Source organism: Gavialis gangeticus, unplaced genomic scaffold, assembly GCF_001723915.1.
Source record: "Gavialis gangeticus isolate Ggan-Ray unplaced genomic scaffold, GavGan_comp1, whole genome shotgun sequence".
NCBI lineage: Eukaryota > Metazoa > Chordata > Crocodylia > Gavialidae > Gavialis > Gavialis gangeticus.
The window spans coordinates 44,752,976-44,775,627 of NW_017728997.1; the positions used below are offsets into that span (position 1 = coordinate 44,752,976).

Consider the following 22,652-nt stretch of genomic DNA (forward strand, 5'->3'; position numbering starts at 1 on the left):
GATGTGGCTTCCAGGGTGAGTAACTCTGGCCACCCCTGAATTAGGGCCTCCTTTTTCCTTCAGTGCGTGTACAACTTATGATTTCACTAAACATATTTTTTGTTTAAGGTAATTTAATGAGCTCTTCCTACAAATAGTTCTTTGTTTGAGTGTTGTTGGCAGCATATTACAACCTATGATCAATAATTTATGCTGTATGTGTTAGCTTTGATTGAACACATGTAATTCTAGATGTTGTTTCTATCCTCTGTTTGGTGACTGTAATTACAAGACCTGATTCTTCAAAGCCTTTCCAAATATTGGTCATTGAAGTAAAAAATAATAAAACAAAAAGCAACACTCCCCTCCCAAAAATAGATCATAAGAACTCCTCTCTTTTGGTATTGCTACCAATTGACAAATTCTCTAGTCATTTCATCTTTCAGCCTAGAAAATATTTGAACTTTAAATGTTGTTAATATCAGTTTAACTACAAGATTTAAATTTTAAATAATTACTTACGAATATCAGCAAAATCTGAGACTACCACCTTCTTTATTTTATTGAATCGTGCATAAAGGTAGGCTGTTTCCTTTGGCAGAGGGGGAACAGATTCAATGTCAGTTTCTTCACAGTATACTGAACCACTTAAACACACACACAGCAGACAAGTGGGCAAATCTGAAAGCAAATAATTTGATATTCTGCTATCAGGAGACAGCTAAAAGAAGGGCTATCGGTCCTTTGAATTGGGGTGCTGAAAACACATTTTTCAGTGAGTTATAATACCTGTTTAAGATTCGTATTCTTTTAAGGTTTCATACATTTGTTCTTCAGATAGTAAGACCAGGATTTGAGGACTACAAATTATCTTCTTTCTTCTGCATACAGTATTGACTTCATCCAGGGATCGAGTGTTCTCTTAAACGCAACATTTTTTCCCAATTTCCATATTTACGTGAATATAAAATTACCCTGAATATAAAAAGACACCCCCCAATAACTGATTCTATATATGGAAAACGTATAAATTTGTTATAATTTTCTAGGTGTGGAATTTTGATTATTGGAAGTTTGCTTGAATTTGTCCCCTTCCCACTGATACATCAGGGAAAATAAATCTGGGTGGTCTGTTAGCCCCCTTGCCCCCCCACCAGCTTCTTCCTCTTTGCAGCCCCTCCTACCCCCTCTCCCCTTACTGTTAGACCATGTTCTCCCTGGGCACCTGGAAATGAGCAAATTTGAAAACCCTGACCTTGAAATAAACATATGAAAATTGCTACAGGCACTCATAGACTTAATATATTCAGAATTGATGCATTTTACCTTCTTTGAAACTATTGCAAGTTTTAGCACAAACACTCCATAAACACACTTTTAAGCAGCTCTTTTGTACCTACTTATATGTAATACAAACTTTTTTTTTAAAGACATCTTTTGTGTTCCAATTTAAATCAAGTCCAAATCCATGAGTCAGTCCAGAACCATAAGTGACCCTACAGCCAGCAAACATTCTTCACCTCCACCAGATATTTCCCACATCTTTTGGCAGGCATCTTACATGCAGGCCCAAGCCCAGAGGCTTGGGGTTCAGATGCCTCCAAGTTTCACCTGCCCTCAGCCATATGGCCGCAGGAGCAAGCTAGGAAAGAGCCTCCCATTTCCATAAAATGGGCATCAAGCTCCTCAGCAAGTACTAAACCACTCCAGAAGAACAGTCATCCCTGGGAGGGCTTAAGGAAAACTGCCTTCTTGTACCCAGATACCTGGTTTTTCCCCTATGCATAATATTAATCTAAAACTAATAGGGGCCACAGCAGAGCAAACAGCATTTCAAACTATGGCAACCTCATGTCTCAGCAGCCCTCAGTATATGTGTGTACTCCAGATAACCACTGCAAAGGATCCATCTGCCAGTCAGTCCCCCATTTATGACTGGAACTGGGTGTTTTTGTTACAAGTCCTGGGTTCCTCCAAAGTTTATTTGCAGATGAGGCACAGGGCAGTGTGGTCCAGCTTCATGGAGCATGGAGCCACACTAATTGTATGCAACAGGCTGAGTGATGGTGAGACAGAGGGATCATGGGTGAACTATTTCAGCCCCGTTTGATGATGGGTGCCAGACATTAAGGAGTGAAGAAACAGGAATCATTGGAAATGGGAAAGGAAAGGCACAGCTTAGCTGTGGAAGTGAAGAGGAAGTTGAAAAGTATTCAATTCACCATGACTTGAAAAAGAGTTGGCACTGAGGGGCATTGTGTGTGATGGGCACTACAATATATTTTATTCAGATGGGCTGAATGGAAGCTTTACAGTAGGTTCCCATCAAAAATACTGTTTTAGTATTTCTGGATATTATGGTACATTCAGCATTTTTAGCTGGTCTTATTTAAGTTGAAAAATGTACAGCTTTAATGAATAAAATTGTCAATTACTGCAGGAATTTTCAACCTGTTTCTTCCTGAGGGCCCCCCACAATACTATAAAAACTTCACGACCCACCTGTGTCACAACTGCCTGGCTCCCCAGCCCACCCACATGACCCTGGGTACAGTGGGTGGGGCTCAGCAGCGGGGAGCTGTGGTACCCCACTCACCTGTGCAACACCAATAGTCTTGCCTGCCTGCCTGCCTGCTCACAGTGCTGCCTGCAAGATGGAGGCTTTGAGACCAGGCAGGACGGGCCCACCACCACCTCTTACCCAGGACTTGCTCAGCCCTGTGGGGCTGAGGCAGCTCCTACCCACACTGGGTTGGACCAGGCAGACTAAGACTGCACTGTAGGAGTTCTAGTGAACATAGTTGGAGCTTTTAATATTAGAGTAAGGCGACATTGCTTGTTCGTTCAATTTAGATGCTGCTCTTCCCAACATAAGAAGTGCCATACTGTGTCAGACTAATAGGCCATCTAGCCCAGTATCCTTTCTCAGGCAGTGGCAGAAGTGGATGTTATAGAGGGAGAGGATTGAACTGGATATCTGTAGAGCAGTGGTTTTCAACCTGTGATCAGACGGTCTGTGGGGTCCACAAAAAATAACTATGCTCAATCAAAAGTATGTGAATAGCCACATTTACAATTCAAAGCGGTCCACACCTCCATTCACCATTTTTAAAGTGAAAGAAAAGAGCTGGTGAAAAGTGTGCCTAGCCACAGCTACCAGCTGAGGATCTGCATACAGCAATGGATCCAGGATAAACCAGGCTGCAAACAAGAGGATAAGGGAACCCTGAACCCAAACAACGGTAGGTGTCTTTGTCTCCCATACCTTGCATCTCCCCTCCCCCCCATCCCCAGCCCCCTAATTTAAGTAGTCTGCTCACCACAATTATCTGTTTTGTCTAGATTCAGTTTCAACTGGTTCATCCACATCCAGTCCCCAACTACAGCCAGACATTGGGAAAGAATGGCAACTATGGGGCCAGGGTCAGAAGAGGAGAGGTAGAGCAGAGTGTCATCAGCATGCTGATGGCATCTTACTCCAAACCTCTGCACAGTCTTGTCCAGCAGCCCAATACATATTGAAAAGGAGGAGAGACAAGATATAGCTCTGGGGGGCACCCCACAGGAAAGGTCCCAAGGGGAAAATGAGCATGTTTTTATTACTAATCTCTGGAACCTCCCTGATCGGAAGGAGCAGAAACAATTTAGACCTGTCCTGCGAATGCCTGTCAGGTCATGTAAACACTTTATCAACACCTCATGGTTGACTATATTGAAGGTTGCTGAAAGATCTAGTAGAATCAGCAGGGTACAATTTCTCTGGTTTATCTCTTGGTGAAGATTTTTAACCAAGGGAATGAACTTGGTCTCTGTGCTATATCCAGGATGAAAACCAGATTGACAAGTGTCTGGGAAACCAATGGCTTCCGGATGTGCCTGGAACTATTGGGATACTACCTGTCCAATGACCTTCTCTAAAAACTGGAGGTTGGAGACAGGGCAGTAACTGGATGGGGAGTCAGCATGAAGTGATGACTTTTTGAGCAGGGGCCTGATAATCATAACCTCAGAGTGTCTGTCACCTTGCCCTTTTGAAGGGAGGCACTGACAACCCCTGCCAGTAATGCTCCAGTCTTCTTTAACTGGCTTTTGCAAGCCAAGACAAGTATAAGTCCAGTTCACAGTGAGGTGTTCTCATCCTTCCAAGCGCATCCTCTGCATCAGTGGGTGATAGAAATTTAAAACAATCCATATATGCAGGACAGGAAGAGATTCCTTACCCCAGACTCTGACTCAGCAGCAAAAGTGGTAGTCCCCAAGCCATGCCAGATGCAGGCAGTTATGTTTGTAACATAAGCGACAAACTTGTCACAGCAGACAAGTAGACTTAGTATCTGGACAGAAATTACCTGGATGGACGAGGTCATTCACCACTTGGAAACTTTTTCTCGGTGATACTTTGCAGATGCATTGTGATTAGAAAAGAAAAACTATTTTGCTGCTTCACTGTTATGTCATAGTCCTTTAAGAAAAGTCTGTGCCACAGATGGTCACCTTTGGCATAAGTTAAGAGCCACCACATGTACCAGGGGGACCTGTGCCATTACAGTGGTGGAATCAGATGCCTGGATGCCATTATATTAATGGTCAAAGTCAGTATGTTATTCCACAGACCGAACAGGCCATCAACAGAGTAGCCGTCAAGGTGTGGAGATATACCTGAGACTTCTGGAATCCCACTTAAAGCTTTTGACACTTTGAGAGACACTTTAGGGCTGTAGGGGCAAGTCCATTTAAGATGTTCAGTGAAACAGCATAGTATTGATGTTTAGACTCCTTGGAACAGAGCAGTTTGACTTCACAACCTTTTGTGGTTCAGTTCTGTAAAATATTTTATGCATTATCACTTGGTTCACATTTTCATAGGCTAGGAACTTCTGTTTGAAAATTTGGATTGTAGGGCATAATTGTATGTCAGAGGATGGCTTTGAAATTGGATCCCACAGCCTTAAAATCATGGAATATGCAATCATTACAAAAATAATGCTGTTACTTTGAGACCAGTTTTACCAGCACTGTTGGTTTATTTAATCAAATGTTCTTTACTGTCAGGGGCAAAGATTTCTTACGGTGATAGCTTTCATTGGACCACCTATGTAGCTGGGATAAGTGTTAGAAATTTTCAAATGCCAAGACATTCTTTTTTTGTCATCTTCCTTATGAATCTGGCTATAGCACAGATGGTATTAATGTTTTTTGGTTCATGTTCATCTGACAAGAATCCCTTTTTGGTCAGTCTGCAGTTTTTTCATACCCATAAGCAGTGAATTCTTCCTGAAATGGCTGCTAGGTTATTGCCAAGTTCAGCTAATACGTCTTGAATGATACTCTTGAATTATTTATTTCTACTGTGTAATCTTGGCAGATAGCATTGGGCTTCATTTAGTAGCTGTTGCTTATTTTTATACTTTTGTTCATTTAATTGACTCCAAGAAATTGTGAACTGGTGCCATAAGTACCCCGATAGTAATTTTCTCTTCATGTGTCACTTGTTGGAGCTTGATGGTGTATTTTTGGGCTTTTTTTTTAGTTCAGGCTTACTGCAAGCTACTTGCATTGAATGTAGACTAGTTGTGGATGAGATTTTGCAGGATATTGATTGGTTGTGGAAACATCTAGAGTTTGGGAGGGCTGTAACCACCCACTTAAAAATCTCATATGAATTTAGTTTGTGGCCTTGTTAAATAATCTGTTGCTTTTAGATTTTTAGGTAACAGATATCATAGGTTTCTAGGTTTGGAAGGGACTTTGTAGATCATTGAGTCCAACCCCCTGCTCTAGGCAGGAAAGAGTGCTGGGGATAAATAACCCCAGCTAGGTGCCTGTCTAATCTCTTCTTGAACACCTCCAAGGTAAGGAAAAGCACCACCTCCCTTGGAAGCCCATTCCATATTTTGGCAACCCTCACCATAAAGAATTTATTCCTGATATCTAATCTAAATCTACTCTCCTTTAGTTTGTGGGTGTTATTTCTAGTAACCCTGAGGGGGCACCCTGGTAAACAGAGTATCCCCTATTCCCTGCTGACCCCCCTGATGAGCTTGTAGACAGCCACAAGATCACCTCTCAGCATTCTCTTGCAGAGGCTGAAGAGGTTCAGGTCCCTCAGTCTGTCTTCATAGGATCTTACCTGCATGCCCTTAACCATATGAGCAGCCCTTCTCTGAACCCTCTCAAGGTTATCCACACCCCTCTTGAAGTGTGGCACCCAAAACTGGGTGCAGTACTCCAACTGTGGCCTAACCAATGCCGCATAGAGCGGAAGTATCACCTCCCTAGACCTGCTTGTGATGCACCTACTAATGCAAGAAAGAGTGCGGTTAGCCTTGCTTATTACCGTGTCACATTAGTCACTCATGTTCATTTTTGTGTTGACTAAGACTCTGAGATCCCTTTCCACTGCCCTGGTACTTAGAATGGTACTTCCCAGTCTATAGGTGTACTGGAGATTCTTTCTCCTCAGGTGCAGAACCTTGCACTTACCCTTGTTAAATTGCATCCTATTCTGATCTGCCCACTTCCCCAAGCTATCCAAATCCACCTGGATTTGCTTTGTGCCTTCCAGTGTGTTACCTGTACCCCCATAGTTTGGTGTTGTCTGCAGATTTGGACAGAATGCTTTCAACCCCCTCATCCAAATCACTGATTAAGATATTGAACAGCACCAGTCCAAGAACAAGCCCTGGGGGACAACACTGCCCGCATCTCTCCAGGGAGAAACTGCCCCTTCCACCACCACTCTCTGGGTGCATCCCATAAGCCAGTTTTTCACCCACCTTACTGTAAAAAAAACAAAAACAAAAAAAAACACATCACAGCTACTCAGTTTGCTTGTAAGAATTGGATGTGACACTGTGTTGAAAGCCTTTTTTAAAGTCCAAGTAAATACAAGCAGTCCTCGACTTACAACGTTTCAAGTTGCAACATTTTTCACTTGCAACGTTTATAAATTGACACCCTGTTTCAACTTTATGATGTCACTTTCGACTTACAACGCTTGATCCAATGCGATGCCATGCCAGCGAACAAGTTCGCTGTGTCACTTATCTCCCTGGAGAACATCTGTTCAAACATGCTTGGACACTTTAAGACAAGACTCCAGGAAAACTTGCAGCCAAGACTCCTGAGAAGACTCCAGCCAAGAACCCTTCAAAAAGTCCAACCAAGAGCTCTTTAAAAAGTCTAGCAAAGTCACTTCAAAGAAGTTCTTCCAAATCAATATGATTGCTATTTACGATATAAATACATTAATGTAGCTATATTACTCATCTATAATTGACTGAGTACAAAATTCTGGGGTATTTTTGGTGAAAATAGGGTATCAGGTCTTGGTTTAGGAACCAATCCCCCATTTATAACATCGTTTCTTATGAGAAAATTGGTTCCGAGTTGTAACGTTTTGACTTGACAGTTTTCAGGAACCAGTCATATCGTAAGTCCGAGGACTGCCTGTAACATCTATTTCCACCCCTACATCTAAGCACTTTGTGACCTGGTCATAAAAAGAGGCCAGGTTAGTCGGGCAGGATCTGCCTGCTATAAACCCATGCTGTATTACCTGTTGGCCCCCCAGAAATGTGATCCTTTATGAGTTTTTCTAAGATCTTGCCAAGAGTAGAGGTGAGGCTAACTGGCCTATAATTCCCTGGGTCCTCCTTCCTTCCCTTCTTGAAAATACGGACCACGTTGGCCCTTTTCCAGTCTTCTGGGACCTGTCTTGAGCACTACAAATGCTCAAACAGTTGTGCCAGTGGTTTCACTATGACACCGGCCAATTCCTTTAGTACCCTTGGGGGAAGATCATCGGGGCCTACTGACTTAAATATGTCCAACCCCTCCAAGTGCCCCTTCACTAGTTCAGCGCTATCCATAGATGGACTGGATTCTCTCACGCCAGACTAAAGTCTTATTGGGAGGTGTGTTTGTATCTGTGTCCAGGAACACAGATACAGAGAAATCATGTAAAAGCGCTGATTTATCCATCCTGTCTGTTATGAGTTGCCCTAGACCATTCTATAGAGGTCCTATGTAACCCTGCACCGCCTTGCTCTTTATGTACTTAAAGAAGGACTTTTTGTTATTCTTAATCTTTGTTGCCAATTTAAGTTCAGTATCTGCTTTGGCCTTTCAACCTGCTTCCCTTCAAGCGCAAGTCAAGCAAGTATACCCTTCCTTGGTAATGGACATGTTGAAAAATGCTGCAGCTTTTTAAAAATCTCTTTGGCAAGAAGAGTTCTCCCTTTTACATATAGATCTCATGAGAGTTGTATAGAAAAACATTTTGAGTGAGTAAGAAATATATTTCAGAAACAGTGGGGAAACATGACTTTGGGAAGAACATAGGTATTGATTTGTAAGCTATGTTATTCACAGAGCATATGATGTCCAGTTGCATTTTCTCCCTGTTAACTGCTTGAATATATTTAAGATACTGATTTTGACATGTTAAGTCTTAGCTACAGTAAAGACATTTTCTGCCCGTCTAAAGTTGAAGTTTTGAGAACATCACTTCTATCTTTAAAAAAGGCTGCTTAGTTCTTCGCTTAACTAATTCCTGATTCAGTGAAGTTGCTTTGGTTTTTGGAATATGCTGTAAGGTACATGTTTTCTTTGGCCAGATAGGTTGATTTTATTAATTATTGGTTTTGGTTGATCAGTCATTATCTATATATGTGTAAAGCAGGGGTTGTCAACCGGGGGTATGCATACCCCCAGGGGTACTTAGAAAGGTTGTAGGGGGGACAGGGCAGGCTCTGAGGGATGGCAGCAGTGTCTCTCCTGGCGTGTTTGCCTCTAACCAGGGAGAGGGGGAAGGATGTGCTGGGTGCCACTGGCCCCATGCAGCACACTACGGCGCCTCCATACACCCCACCCTAGGTCACATTCCTAATTGGCTGCTACCCCCTTACACAGAGCTATGAGGGTCTGAATAGCGAGGGGGAGGGCTGTTGTGCCTGCCCCCGGCATCGCGAGATTGGCTGTGCACAAGGCCTGTCAGCAACCCGCAGAGCCGCAACCTGCTATGGGAAAGTGGACTGGTGCGCGCCAAACAGGGTGGTGGCAGTGGGGGCCTCCACATGCCAGACCCCCATGTTTGGCTCCCCTCCCAGTGCCACCGCTATGTGCACCCCAGGAGGGCATGGGGGGGTGCATGCCCCCAGATCAGTGGCAGGGCAGGGCAGGGCAGGGCAGGCTGCAGCTGCAGGCTGGGGCCAGTGCAGTGCCTGGCTGTTCCCGGAGTCAGTGTTGGGCCAGGCTGCGCTGGGAGAGGGTTGGGGGGCTTGTGGCAAATGTTGGGGGGAGCTGCAGCCCCTCCCATAGCCTTGCTCCCAGTGCCACTGCTGCCAGCTCCGAGTGGAGTCTGGCTCAGCCCCAGCCCCAGCCCACCCTGCCATGCAGATCTGGGGGTCACATGCCTCCATGACCTCCTGCAGGTGTTTGTAGCAGCAGGAGCTGCTGTGCCTTTGCACAGCTCAGTCCTGTGCCCCCCTCTTGCTGTGCAGCAATGGCCCCAGCCCCAGCCCAAACCCCACTGCCTCCCTCACTTTCTTTGTGACTGAGGTTTGGGGGGGATGTAAGTGGCTCCTCCAGAGGCATGGGGGGGGCTCCTGCCACTGCGCACACAGTGGGGGGCACGTACCTTGGACCCCCCACTGCACCCCTGGATGAGCCACCAGGCTCTGATTGTCCCATGATCCAATCTGGCTGGGGCCCCATTCACCATGAATGGGGCCCCAACTGGGCTGGGTTGTGTGGCAGTCCCCACAGTGCAGGAGGGAGTGGGGCAGGAGCAGTGGTGAATGATTCACCCCTGCCCTGCTCCCTCCTGCACTGGTGGTTTCGATCCCCAGCCCCACTCCCTCCCTCACCGCTGTGGGGGGGCAGATCGAGGCCCCCATAGTGAAGGAGGGAGCAGGACAAGAGCAGGGGCTGGGGTGAGCGGGGCCCAACTAGGACTGCACTCCCCAGCCCCTGCTTCTGTCTGTGCCCTGCTCCCTCCCTCACCATGGGGGCTTCATTCTGCCCCTCATGGACCTTTCCCCTCCCCCCCACCCTCTCACCCACAGACTTACCTGTTTGGGGGGTGCGTGTGTACATGTGCACTCAGCTCCCCTAAATAATTTGGGAGGAAGCTTTGCCCGTGTAGTGCCTGCCCCACCCCAGTCCGAGCCCCAGCCCTAGCCCCATTCTGTCCCTCACCGTTGGGGCCTTGATCTGCCCCCCCCCGCCGTAAAAACAAGGAAAAATATAGAGGGGTACATGAACTGAAACTTTCAGACTGAAGGGGTACACTTGTTAAAGAAGGTTGAAAACCCCTGGTGTAAAGGATGCGATAGAAGTGTCTTATAATGTGGGTTTCATATATTTAAAATTCACCTGAAATAAACATCTTAAGCGTTCTGGTTTTCTGCATCAGAAATCAAGAAACCTTACAACCCAGAGCATGAAAGTATTGTGTATAAATGAGATGATTAATGAAATGTTTTATCCATTATTTAAGTCCCCTTTTGAAGGAACTTTTAGTGTTTTAGAAAGGTTGATAGTTATAATACTGTAACATTTAACTTACTTGTATCCTTCGTTGGTGGTACATCTGGTATGGTCTCATCATTCTGTACTCTAATGTTAGTGTCAGAGAAATCAGTCATACCATCCTCCATATGTAAAAGCAAAAGGCAAAAGATAGAGTTCATTAAAGACTTAAAATATACTTCTACTTAAAATGTGCTTTCTGCTCTAGTTACTATAAACCAATTAGAAAATTAAATATTTATATGCATTGGACAATACTTAGAATGTTGTTTGTTTCCCCTGTTGCTTATGGACTTTTCACATAAGAAAGAGATGGAGACGGGCATTTTTTAAAAATACAGAGAAATATAAAAAATATTTGGGGTTGGGCACGCATGGAATAGGGGTATAATCTGTACATACTCATCTGAAACTGATTAGATTTCATATTCAAAAGACCATTAGCAAAGAAATAACACTTAAGGGGGAATCCGGCCATGCTGTGCTGTATCCAGCCATGCCCCTTCCCCCACCACTGGAGCAGTGAGGAGGTAAGGACCGTGATGGGGCAGCAGCCCCTCTCATGGTGTCCTGGGGAGCGCAAGCCTCTTCCCAGTCAGGGTGCTGCACTGCTGGTGGGAGCGGGGTGGGCAGAGCTATAGCAGCCTGCACAGGGCAAGCAGTGGTGGCAGGGCTCCAAAGGGTGGCTATGGGCACTAAACTGAAATTTTTAGGTGACCATAGCCCCCCCAGCCGCTCTAGCACTGCTACTGCCACTTGCCCTGTACAGTCTGTGGCAGCTCTGCCTGCCCCACATCTGCCCATGGCTCAGCCCACCTACCACCAGGAGGAGACTTGTGCTTCCTGGGACACAAAATTGTGAATTGAGTAGGTCCCTACACACAAATGGTTTCTGCATGAAGCAGGAAGTGATTCAGCAAAAAGTTGAAATCTGATTTTTATAAAATATACTGTCAAATGCACAACATTAGGCCAAAAGGGGTAGTTAGCCTCATCACATCAGTCTGCAGTCAGGCAGGGTAGAGTTGCACCTTACAGACCACTTGAATTGGATTAAGTGAGCTGTTGCTGATGCATACAAAAATATATGCATCTCTGATTCATTTAGTCTATAAGGTGCAACTCTACCCTTCACTAAGCGAAGTGGAAGGGGGCGATCTTCCTTAATATTTCAATTTTACTGTTTTAGGCCTTTACAATAATAGGTATAAGTTGTTTTCAGATGAAAATATCAATGCTTTCCCAAGCATAGTCACTGCAGTACTCACTATATAAATTTGCAAGTTTAGGGTAGCTTCCTTTATTGTACTGTAAATCTAAGGTATCTGGGTTTCTTGCTGTGCAATTAGATAATTTGCTATCATGGAAAACATGGGACTGGTCTATGGATAGATATGCTATGAGGCACCCATATATCAAAAATGCAAGTCAAGTCCGAATTTCATTAATTTTGTTTTTAAAAAAATCTCTCAAAGGTTAAACATGTTTCCCAGTGTCAGGTTTAAATACTAAGGCCAAGTGCTGAACCAGTGAGGGAGAAGCAATTTCTGTCTAATAACTCCATAATGATTATGGAACAGCAATGCAGAAAACAGCTTTGCATGATTGCAATAGGCTCAGTGTCTGCTTATATGGGAAGAAGGTAGAAGGATCCTCGATCTTCTTCCTCTATAAAATAACCAATTCATAAGACATATAGTAAAGGTCACTCCATGGAAGGCTCATATAACAACTCTGAAATAGTCCTGTTACTTACTACTTGCAGTGAATTAATTGGCTTTGTAATTTCTTACTTCTGTGAATCGTGCTAAATATGTAAACATGAGGATTAACAGTGGATCCCAACTTGCAAGTAATTACAGTTATAATACTGTATTATTGCCTTCATACACAACATAAAAATGAATATTCAAACCTTTATAATAAAACATAAATAATATTTATTGCGAAAGAATGAAAAGTGGTACACATTAATAGTGTTAAGGGCTGAGTTAAGTTCTACATTGAAGCACTGAGGGCATTTATACACATACTTTTTGTTGCCGCAACTTTTATGCATTGATAAACATACTTTTTGGTTCCTGCACTGCGTCGCATGCAGTTGTATAAGTGGTGAAATGCATGTCAGTGCGCGGAAAATGGTGGCAGTGCACTTTTGAACTAAAGCACCTTTGATGTATTTTAGTTCAGAAGCATGCTGCTGCCATTTTGTCAATGCTAACACTCATTTCACTGCTTATACAATTGTAAGTGTCGCAGCGCTGGGTGCTTTTCAAACCACCTGGTGCTGCAGTGCTTGCATGTGTAAAAATGCCCTGAAACATTTATTTTTAGCAGTGTTTGAATATTAAATTTAGATATATGACTGATAAATGTATATGACTGTGACTATAGTATAGTCGGTGCTTTTCTGCAAAATAAATCAGAAGTGCTCTCAACAAAAAGCATTGAGCAGCCTGTCTCCCTCCCCAAGGATTCATTTTATTTCCCCTCTCAACAAATTAACTGTATGTGATCTGTGCTAATTATAGAAATATCTCTTCTGTAGCTGCTGCTTCTCTTGATACATGAAAGGTTTTCTAGTGGCACCGGATTCTTATCTGTGCAAATAGTAGTGACTCATTTCTGTTTCCTGCCTTCATCTCCTTTTCTTTAAGATGTAGTGCAGGGTTTGGCAATGTTTTTGGGCAGAGTGCCAAAAGCACCCATAAACCTTGACTTGTAAGATGTTGGCATGCCAGGGGTGGGCTCTGTGGTGGGTGGCAAGGGCCTGTTCAGAGCCTGGGCCAGCTGTGGCAGGTAGCTGGGAGGCTGCAGGCAGCTGCACTGGGGTCCACGGAGCCCTAGAACAACTTGTTGTCAGCAATGGGTGCAGATATGCCTTGGGGTGGACGGTGGGGAAACGGCCGGGGTTGCACTGCCACAACCAGGATTGAGCCCTCTGTGCCTTTCTGCCCCGAGGCACACATGCCAAGCAAAATGCCTTCATATGCCACACCCTGGCATGCATGCTGGGGGCTGCTGACCCCTGATGTATTGTCTTGTGCTGTGCTGTTCTTCATTTGCTTCCAAAATGAACTGTAGCATCTGGGTTATTGTTCTCTAAACCCAACCTTTTTAAGGAGTAGAAGTGCTTGCTTGGACTAACATTCTTCTTGTTCCTGTATTTTCTGAGCAGGAAGAAGCAACATATAAACATGCTTACCCTGAAAAAAAATTGCTTGCATGGAATGAGCAGGTCATCTCATCTCATCTCATCTCATCTTCCCTCCCCTCCCCCCTCCCCCATTGCTCTGCTTCTTATCCCAGCAACAGTCCTCTGATGTTGGTTGGCCCTTCTGTCTGAAGCCTGTTCAGGCAAATGGAGAATATAACTCTGCTCTGTGTACCAGGCCTCTCCTTTGTTTCCTTTGACATTTTTAAGAGTGGTAGCAATCATATTCTCTTGACAGCAGTGGAGAAAATGGAACTGTTACTTTTAGAGGTGCACTGATACGTTGGTCCATATCGTATTGGCACCTATAAAAGGAAAATTTACATCATTGGTATCAGCTTTTTTGGCTGTTGTGGCTGATAATATCGCTGATAAATGCCGTATGCATGCATGCATGCTGCCACAGCATGTACATGGCCAGGAGTGCAGCCTGGCAGCTTGGAGAGCAGTGTCCAGCCGGTAAGTCTGTTGGAGGGAGGAAGGAGCATGGGGGAGCATATCGAGGCCCCTGTGGTGAAGGAGGGAGTGGGGCTGGGGTGGGGCAGGCACTGCACAGGCTGCCACTGCAGGCTGGGGCCAGGGGCAGTGCTGTGATCTTCCCAGGGGGTGGGATGGGCCAGGACTGCACTCAGGGCAGGGGGGGTGGGGGCAGGTGACAGAAGTGGTGGTGCTGGGAGGGGGGGCTATAGGGTGTGCTACAGCCACCCCAAAATTTGCCATAGCCCCCCTGAATCTCCCCTCCTAGCGCCACCACCGCCTGTCCCAAGTGCAGCCCCGGCTCAGCCCCCTACCAGGAAGAGCCCAGAACTGCCCCCAGTCCTCAGCAGCAGCCTGTCCTCACCCTGCATGCAGATCTGTGGGGTACACCCCCCCATACCTCCCCTGGGAGTGTGCACAGTGGCAGGAGCCACCCCACCCCCTGGACAAGCTGTTTTTCACTCCATCCCATACTCTGCCCCATCCCAGCTGTGCAGTGCCTGCTCCTGCCATAGCCCCAGCCCCACTCCCTCCCTCACCATGGGGGGGGCCTTCATCTGCCTCTTCCACACCCTTTCCCCCCAACAGACTTATCAGCCAGATGCTGCTCTCCAAGCTGCCAGGCTTGAATATTGGCAATTGGATCAGTATCGGTCGATATGGCTCCTTAATAATCGGCCATCAGTATCGGCCCAAAATATCTTTATTGGTACACTCCTAGTTACTTTGCCCTTATAGGAAGACAACATCGCATACATCTTGGTTTATATCTGTATTGACTTAATTGAACATACTATAGTGAACAAAGTAGAAGTGTTCTGGTGTATTTTTGGAGTAGTCTTTGTCTCTTGCATTCCAATATTTGAATTGTTGTAGAGAGGGGTGGGGGGTCAGCAATATTTGTGGGCATAGTGCCCAAAACACCCCAGCCTTGACTTGAAAGATGGTGGTGTGCCAGGGTAGATGGCAGGGGAGCCGCAAGGGTCCCAGTCCTTGTTGTGGCAGTGCAGCCCTGGCCCCTTCCCTGATGCCCACCCGGAGGCATATGTGCACCTGCTGCCAGCAACAAGCTGGGCCAGGGCTCCACAGTCCTTGGTGCAGCAGCTTCTAGCCTCACTGCCACCTGCTGCAAGCAGCCTGGGCTCTGTGGCGGGTGGCAGGGGCCTGCCCAGAGCCCAGGCTGCTCACAGCAGGTGGTGGGGAGGCTACAAGCCACTGCACCAAGGTCTGCAGAGCCCTGACCCACCTCATTGCTAGCAGTGGGTGCGCATGTGCCTATGGGTAGAGGGCGGGGGAGGTGTGAGGGACCCAGTCCTTGTTGCAGCAGTGCAGCTTTGGCCCCTTCCCCACTGTCTAGCCTAAGGTGCGTGTGCCAAGCAGAATGTTTCCATGTGCCATGCTCTGCGATGCATGTGGGGGGGTTGCTGACCCCTGTTGTAGAGTTTCAGGATTAACTGTTTCCAAAAGACCAATCACAGTAAACATGGAAAAGCTGAAACCTACCCTGACATACCCTACTCTGTTGGTTGCCAAGCCCTGCAGCTTTACACTTTAATGACTATTTTTATTTCCGAGCTGAGGTTATTGTTTTGATCATGACTTTTTTCTATGTAAAATTAATCTGTTATGTTTGCTTTTCAATAAAACACATACTTAATACACATACATAGCTTAATAAAATTAACTGTGAAGATGGCATTAAAACATCACTGTTTCTAATTATTTTTCTTTTTAACATGCAGTATTATATACAGGAAGGGTAAAATTATGAATCCAGGGAGAAACTTGCATTCTATATAGTGCTTTCAATTAATTGTTATAATTTAATATGAATGCCCATCATCTTAATATGCTATATTCACTTGAAGTAAGGCTTTGCTGCAGTGATTAATAATAGTTTTAGATAGGGCCTCCTGGTATTTCTATTAAATCCCTCTCTTCAGTGGTTTAGTTCGGTTTAAGTATGTGTTCCTGGTTGAAGTTTGTCATCTAAAATCCGTGTGTGTGTGCCAATCTTGGGCCAGAAGGAAGTGTGGCATATGTTTTGGTTATGTTCAATGGGTAAAATATTCTGGAAAACTACAATTGCACGAACTGTTGCACGCATTAAATAAAGATCTTTTTTGCACCTCATTGTTTAAACTGGGGATATGGAACAAGTTTAGGCATACTGTAGCACATAAGGAACTAATTAGTTTCCTTGCTGCAATGAAAACACTTCAGTGGAAAACTGGATTTGATGGAGTTAATCTACTGCATTCCTAAAACTTCACTTAGTGGAACAAATGGCCTACAGAAGACCTCCAGTTTACAGTGATATGCACTGATATGGGTATTTGAATATTTCAAATATGCATTTCCTGACCGTGTTCCCTTTTAGGTCTATACTTCTGCTTTTTATCCAGGAAATAATTTATCTTTTTAACAATCCACTTTGAAAATCCTATCATCTGCTGCTGTGTCAGATTTAGTCATTTTTAAACACGGCAAACTTTTTAGGTAACCACTTTTAAATCATTTCAGTTTTAGGGATCTCCAGTTGTTAAACATTGGTTTAGACCAGACTTAATTGCAGAAATAAGAATGAGAGAAAATGTTAGAGGTGTCCTGCATATTTTAGGTTTGCAGTGGAACAAAGTGAGGAAGATCTGAATTAGAAAAGCAGAGTTTACTGGTTTAACTATTTCAATCCATAACCTATACTAATTCAACTCTCTTACTCTGCTAGTTCTGTCTCTCACATTTTACTGTTTATGAAGAAAATAAGAAGCATATTCAGCAAGTACTTGTTTTAATAAAAATGATCATAAAAGCCTTTTGGTATTTGCAATTACCACTGTATGTGCATACACATTTTCTCTTGCAGCTTGTACTGAAAAAAATGGTATTAGCTTTCATTTATCCTGCCTAATTCTAGCTGTAGTACATTAACTTCGAGTTCTTAACTCTTTTCAGGTGGATTCTGAGTACAGCAGTAAGGCTTGTAACTTTCTTTTACTATAGTCTTGAGAATTTGCACTGAATGCTCCTTTCTTTCCCAATCTCCTTTCCCAATTAAATACCTAGGATTTACTTCAGGAGCATCACTCCAAACTAGACAGTGGGGGGTGCTGTTGAGTACAGGTATTTGCACTCTTCTCTATTGCCTTCAACCTTGACAAATATACTGTATTTCACGGTGTATAAGGCAACCCCAAATTTTTTATCAAAAAAGTTAGTTTTTTCATATATCCACTGTATAAGTCAATTTTTGCTTTGATGTTTGTCAAAAAAAAAAAAAAAGGTTTGGGCCCTCATGCTGGTGGGCTCCAGGAAAGTTGGATCAGTCCCCTGGAAGCTCAGGCAGCACCCAGCCAGCTAGCAGCCTGCCCAGCTGGGTCCTGGGGGGCACTGCCACCACAGAGGGAAGGACCAGGCCCCCCCATAGCTCAGGGGCTGCCTGGCCCACCAGCAACCAGAGACAGTCCTAGCAGTGTGCGAGGCCTGGGGCAAATCAGCCTGTGTGGGGCCCAGACATGAAGAAGCCAGCAAGGGGAATAGGGGGTGAGTGGCCATATGTGAAGCCAGTGGCAGCAATGGCACAGAGTCACCACTAAGGGTGGCCAGAGCCTGGAATAGTCTTCCCAGAGAGGTGGTTGCTCTCACCTTCCCTGGAAATCTTCAAGAGGAGACTGGATAGGCACCTGGCTGGGATCTTATGACCCCTGCCACCCCCAGTGCTCCTTCCTGCCCATGGCAGGGGGTCGGACTAGATGATTGGTCTAGGTCCCTTCCGACTCATTGATTCTATGACTAGCACTAGGCAGGCACTGCAGGGGGGGCTGTGGCCAATCTGCCTGGATCCATGAGGCCCCCCAAAGCACGGGGCCTGGGGCGGTTGCCCCAATTCATGTGCCCCTCCCCCTCCCAGGACACGACCCTGTCAACAACTAGCCCCATGACTGGTGTGGGGGGGAACAGGCTCCGCTGAAAGCAGGATTGGGTCCCTCGCTCTTTCGGTCTCCATCAGGCTCCTGTAACTGGCAGGCCATCTGGGTCCATCTGTAAAGCAGCTGCCTCACCCCATGGGCAGTGTGGGGTGTCAGGCAGGGGCAGAGGGAAAGGCTGGCCATACCAGATACCCGGCCCTGGAGTCTGCTGAAGGCAGAAGCAGCAAGAGCCCCGATCCTGCTTTCGGCAGAGCCTACCCCCAACCCCTCCAAACCCTGCAGCCAGGGGGCATGCTGCCAGTGGACTGGGCAGCCCCTAAACTGTGGGGCGGGCCAGTCCTTCCCTCCACAGTGGTGGTGCCTTCCAGGCCAGGCTGGCTGGGCTGGTAGCTGGCCAGGTGCTGCCTGACCTCCCAGGGACCTGACCCAACTTCCCTGAAACCTGGATACAGTGTATAAGTCGAGGTGGAAATTTAATGGTAAATTTTTGGGGTTCAAACCTTGACTTATAAACCATGAAATACGGTAATAACAGTATTGTAGTGATTCTGTAAATCCTGGGGTATGAGATGGTAGCTCAGAGTTGTTATGAATTATCGAGTTAGAAAAGAATAGCAGTAATGTACTACAGTCAATTGAGTTCCAGCTCAAAAAAACTACTATAGTTTTATGACGATGTGTTATGCATTCTACTATGAAAACATTTCAAATCGTGAGTTAACACAGTTTTTTTGGGGGGGGGTTGTTTTTTGTTTTTAATCTTTGTATTTTTTTGCTGCCTTCTGATATCAGGGCAGCAGTTTAATTGTTATATTACACTTTCTTTCTGAAACCTTTTAATACCTAGGCACAGTAGCATAACAATATTACAGATATTAGGTCAGGCTTAACTTGCAATTGCCCATTTTCTGTGGGTTTCTCAGACCCTTAAGGAAAGCCATAGATGAAAGTAGTACTTATGTGGTTTAGTTTTGAATGGCTTTGCTTCAGTTTTTAAATCATCTTTCTTTCTACAATCATCAAGATTTTCTCCTATAAAACAGGTATACATGCATGAAACAGATACTTCATTAATAATGCTTAGCAGGCTTTTAAAAAAGATGTAACTTGAATGCATAATATAAATAAAATACCTTTCTCACATCCTTGAATTTCATTTCATCATCTTGTTGCACCATTTTTCCTTTGATAAAGTCTGTATCATAGTCATAAAAGTTGAATGATTCTTGTTGAATAGGTGGTGCTAACTTCACCAAAGGTATAAATACAAATAAAAAAAAAGTAGGCTGCAAAATCTTCATTTTAGTAAAGAGCAATTTTTCTGGCTTTTACTGATCTGGTGAAGAACAGCTAGAGTGTTGACTATGAAGAATACTTTCTTTGTGACTGGAAATGAAAATGCAGTCCGTCAAAACAATATTTAAAGCCTAGAGGACTAGTTGGCAGGGGTTTCTAACACATAAGAAACATGGAACAACTTTTAACTCTTGATATTCTTTAATTAGACTTTAGCACGTTTTAAAATCTGTATTGACCATAAAAGAAATTGGGAAGTAACAAATACAAAACACTGTAGTTCCCAAATAATAAGAAAAATGCTAACCTAATTTAGTTTTGCTTTCCAAGATTTTTATTTCATTTTTGTTTGATAGACTTTGCAAAATACTATTTGCAACACTTGGGATAGGGTAGTTGAAATGGTTAACAACAAAAAGAAAGAGTAACTTTGGTTTAGGAGTCCAAAAATGTATATATTTCAGTACAATTTAAGAGTTAATTTTCAGGAGTAGGGGATAAAAACAACTCTAGCCTTTGTCTTTATAAGTCTTAGATTTGAAAATGAACAAGAGAAAAATACTTTTAACTCTTTCACAATAGAGTACTCTGTCCTTTCTGAAAAAAAAGGAAACTGGGTATAATACATATCAGACTAAATTTGAAATATTTTTACTAAACTTTTCAACAAAAACTGTGTAAAATATTTTTATTTTAATTTATTTTAACTATTTAGATATTTGCTTACAAAAGAGTACCTACCGTTGTTGCAGTTTGGGAGTTCTTCTGTGATTGCACTAAATACAGTTTTTTTAACTATTTTTTTAACCCTAAATGACTAGATAAAGAGTAAAACTGTGAATTATTTCCAAGTTGCTGAAATGAATACTACTTCAGCAACCAACAGCCTTAAAAACACTTTCTATAGGGTGAAGAAAGCTGTGCCAACATTCTTTCCCTAGGGTAAAAGGTAATATCCTGGAGCAGGGGGTTGTACTTAAAATCACGCTAATAAGTGACAAATGAGTTGTGGTCCGTCTAACTCTTAAAATTGCCTATTAAAGCTGGTCATGTTCACCATTTATTGATCTACCATTCATAAGCATTTCAACATTTTAATGAAGCAAATATTAATTTACAAAAAAGACCTATATAAGAAGTCATGTGTTACCCATTTTGTTTAATGTTTAAGCAGAGACAAAGCAGCTGTGTTCTAACTGAGACACAGCCAAAATATATGTAGTCTATATTGGTCACATTTATGAGCAATAAAATGTTTCATTACAATTTGTATAATGTTTGATCCAGCTTTTAGTTATGAAATGCAAGCTGTTCAGCATTAGTAGTTTTGTACTAATAGTTTTTGTCCCCTATTTTGGGTTTACATAGAAACGTACATAATTTTTCTGTTTTAGGAGGGTGCTAGTTGTGATTTGTAATTTGGTAATTCATTGAAGTGTATGGATTTAGAATGATTTTTTATACAACCTGTTGGAAAGGTGTTTTACAGTGAATGTTCATGTTGGTAATTTAGCAACATTAGCAAATGTAGACATTTTTAGTAAAATGTGTTACAGTTTATAGTTGGGATCTGAATTATGAGCCACAGTTTCCTAAGTATCTAATGCTTTGCTTTTTTAACTTTTCATTTTTTTATATTGTATAACAATTGTCAAGATCAATGAGAGCCATATGACTCACTTGAAAGTTTACAAAGAAACTTTGTTATGTTCTTAAATAAAAAGAAGTATACTGGGCAAAACACAAACCTATATTCGCCTTTTCCTTTAGACCACCATTTTTTAGAAGCTATTCCAGTTGAGTATATTGATGTTGGGAGTAAAATGTGAACCTTTGTGGGGATAATGTTTTTTGTAAGTGCTTTAATGTTTAGAAATTAGATAGTTGTACAACTTTCTACTCTACACTTTATTACGTGTATAAATATTCACTGTTTTGAATTTTAAGTAATTACAAATATTTTCCTCTTTTGTTATGTAGATTGAGAAAAATGCCACAAGCTGAGGTTTCAGTTGTAATAGTCCCATTTTTAGAGTGTGTTGTGAAGCATGAGAAAATAATCAGTTGCAATTGAAAAGAAAAAGTTTGAATTTCAGTGTTGTGGTTGTGGTGTCAATTTATTTTTCTGTACATCAGCTATGCATTTTCAACTTTTCATGTTTCTTGGTGGATGGTTTGAATACAGACTATATTTACTTGGATGGAGAGTTAGAGTTTTTACTAGAGGAGAGCTGTATGGAATAAGATTTCAGTTCAGAGCCTTAGATGGTAGCTGTGCCTAATACTGATATACATGGGGCAAACTGAGGCCCCAGAGGTGAGGGAGGAAGTGGGACATAGGCAGGACCAGGAGCTGTAGTGAGTAGGGCCCTGGCCAGGCCGGGTGGTGGGACAAATGGAGGCCCAGGGGCCATGTGTTTCCACCCCCCTCCCCCCCAGCGCCTACTCCTACTTGTGCCCCGCTTCCTCCCTCACCGCTGGGGCCTCAATCTGCCCCCACCCCATGGCGGTGAAAGGGGTAGTGTGGCTGGAGCAGGGGCAGGCCCTGCACAGGCAGGGCATGGGATAGAGTCGCGGGCGGCTCGTTGTGAGGGAGGGGTACACAGCCTAGGAGGACACAGGGACACGTGCTCCCAGATTTGTATGCTGGCCAGGCCAGTTGCCACTTTGGGCTGGGGCTGGTCAGACCCTTCCCAGGGAGCTCACCTGAGCTGCACCACAAGTTGGGGCTTGTTTGTGCTGCAGGCCCTGGCTGCACAGCATGCTGGGCAAAAGACACTACTGCCAAGCACCGCCACTGTTCCACTGCTGCTTTACTGCTCTGAGCTGCTAGTCCCGAGCTGGGAGCAGTCTGTTAGCTGTACAGCACTGAGGACAGAGGTGGGACTGGAGCAGGGCAGCTCGGGCTGTGTGGTGGTCCTCCTGGGCAGCTGCCCCACTCCAGTCCTGCCTCGGTTCTCAGCGCCATGTGGCTGACACAGACTGCCCCTAGCTTGGGACCTGCAGCTCAGAGCAGTAAAGCAGCAGTACGGCAGTGGCAGTACTCAGCTCTTTTGTCCAGCGTGCAGCACAGCTGGGGCCTGTAGAACAAACAGGCACTGGCTTGCAGCGCAGCTTGGGAGAGCCCCCCAAGAGGGGACCAGAACTGGCCTGGCTGGCGTGCAGATCCAGGGGCACTTGTCCCCTGTGCCCTCCTGGGCTGCATGACCCCCACTCCCTGTGCT

The 22,652-nt window shown here is 44.2% G+C and overlaps 2 protein-coding genes across 5 annotated transcripts in view; one reads left to right on the plus strand and one right to left on the minus strand.

Annotated features, from left to right (window-relative positions):
* OGN (osteoglycin) overlaps window positions 1–20,326 on the minus strand; it is a 33,907-nt gene extending 13,581 nt beyond the window's left edge. Inside the window, exons 1-4 of one of the 2 annotated variants that reach the window (XM_019505121.1) lie at window positions 20,170–20,326; window positions 19,266–19,518; window positions 10,550–10,649; window positions 502–660 (exon numbers count right to left, since the gene is read on the minus strand). In XM_019505121.1, the coding sequence (XP_019360666.1) occupies window positions 502–660; window positions 10,550–10,649; window positions 19,266–19,433 (427 nt within the window). In that variant the 5' untranslated portion in view covers window positions 19,434–19,518; window positions 20,170–20,326. The remainder of the gene's footprint in view (window positions 1–501; window positions 661–10,549; window positions 10,650–19,265; window positions 19,519–20,169) is intronic. The other variant, XM_019505122.1, reaches the window with a different exon arrangement.
* The window catches only part of CENPP (centromere protein P), a 484,341-nt gene that overhangs the window by 99,916 nt on the left and 361,773 nt on the right, over window positions 1–22,652 (plus strand). The gene's annotated exons all lie outside the window — the stretch shown is intronic.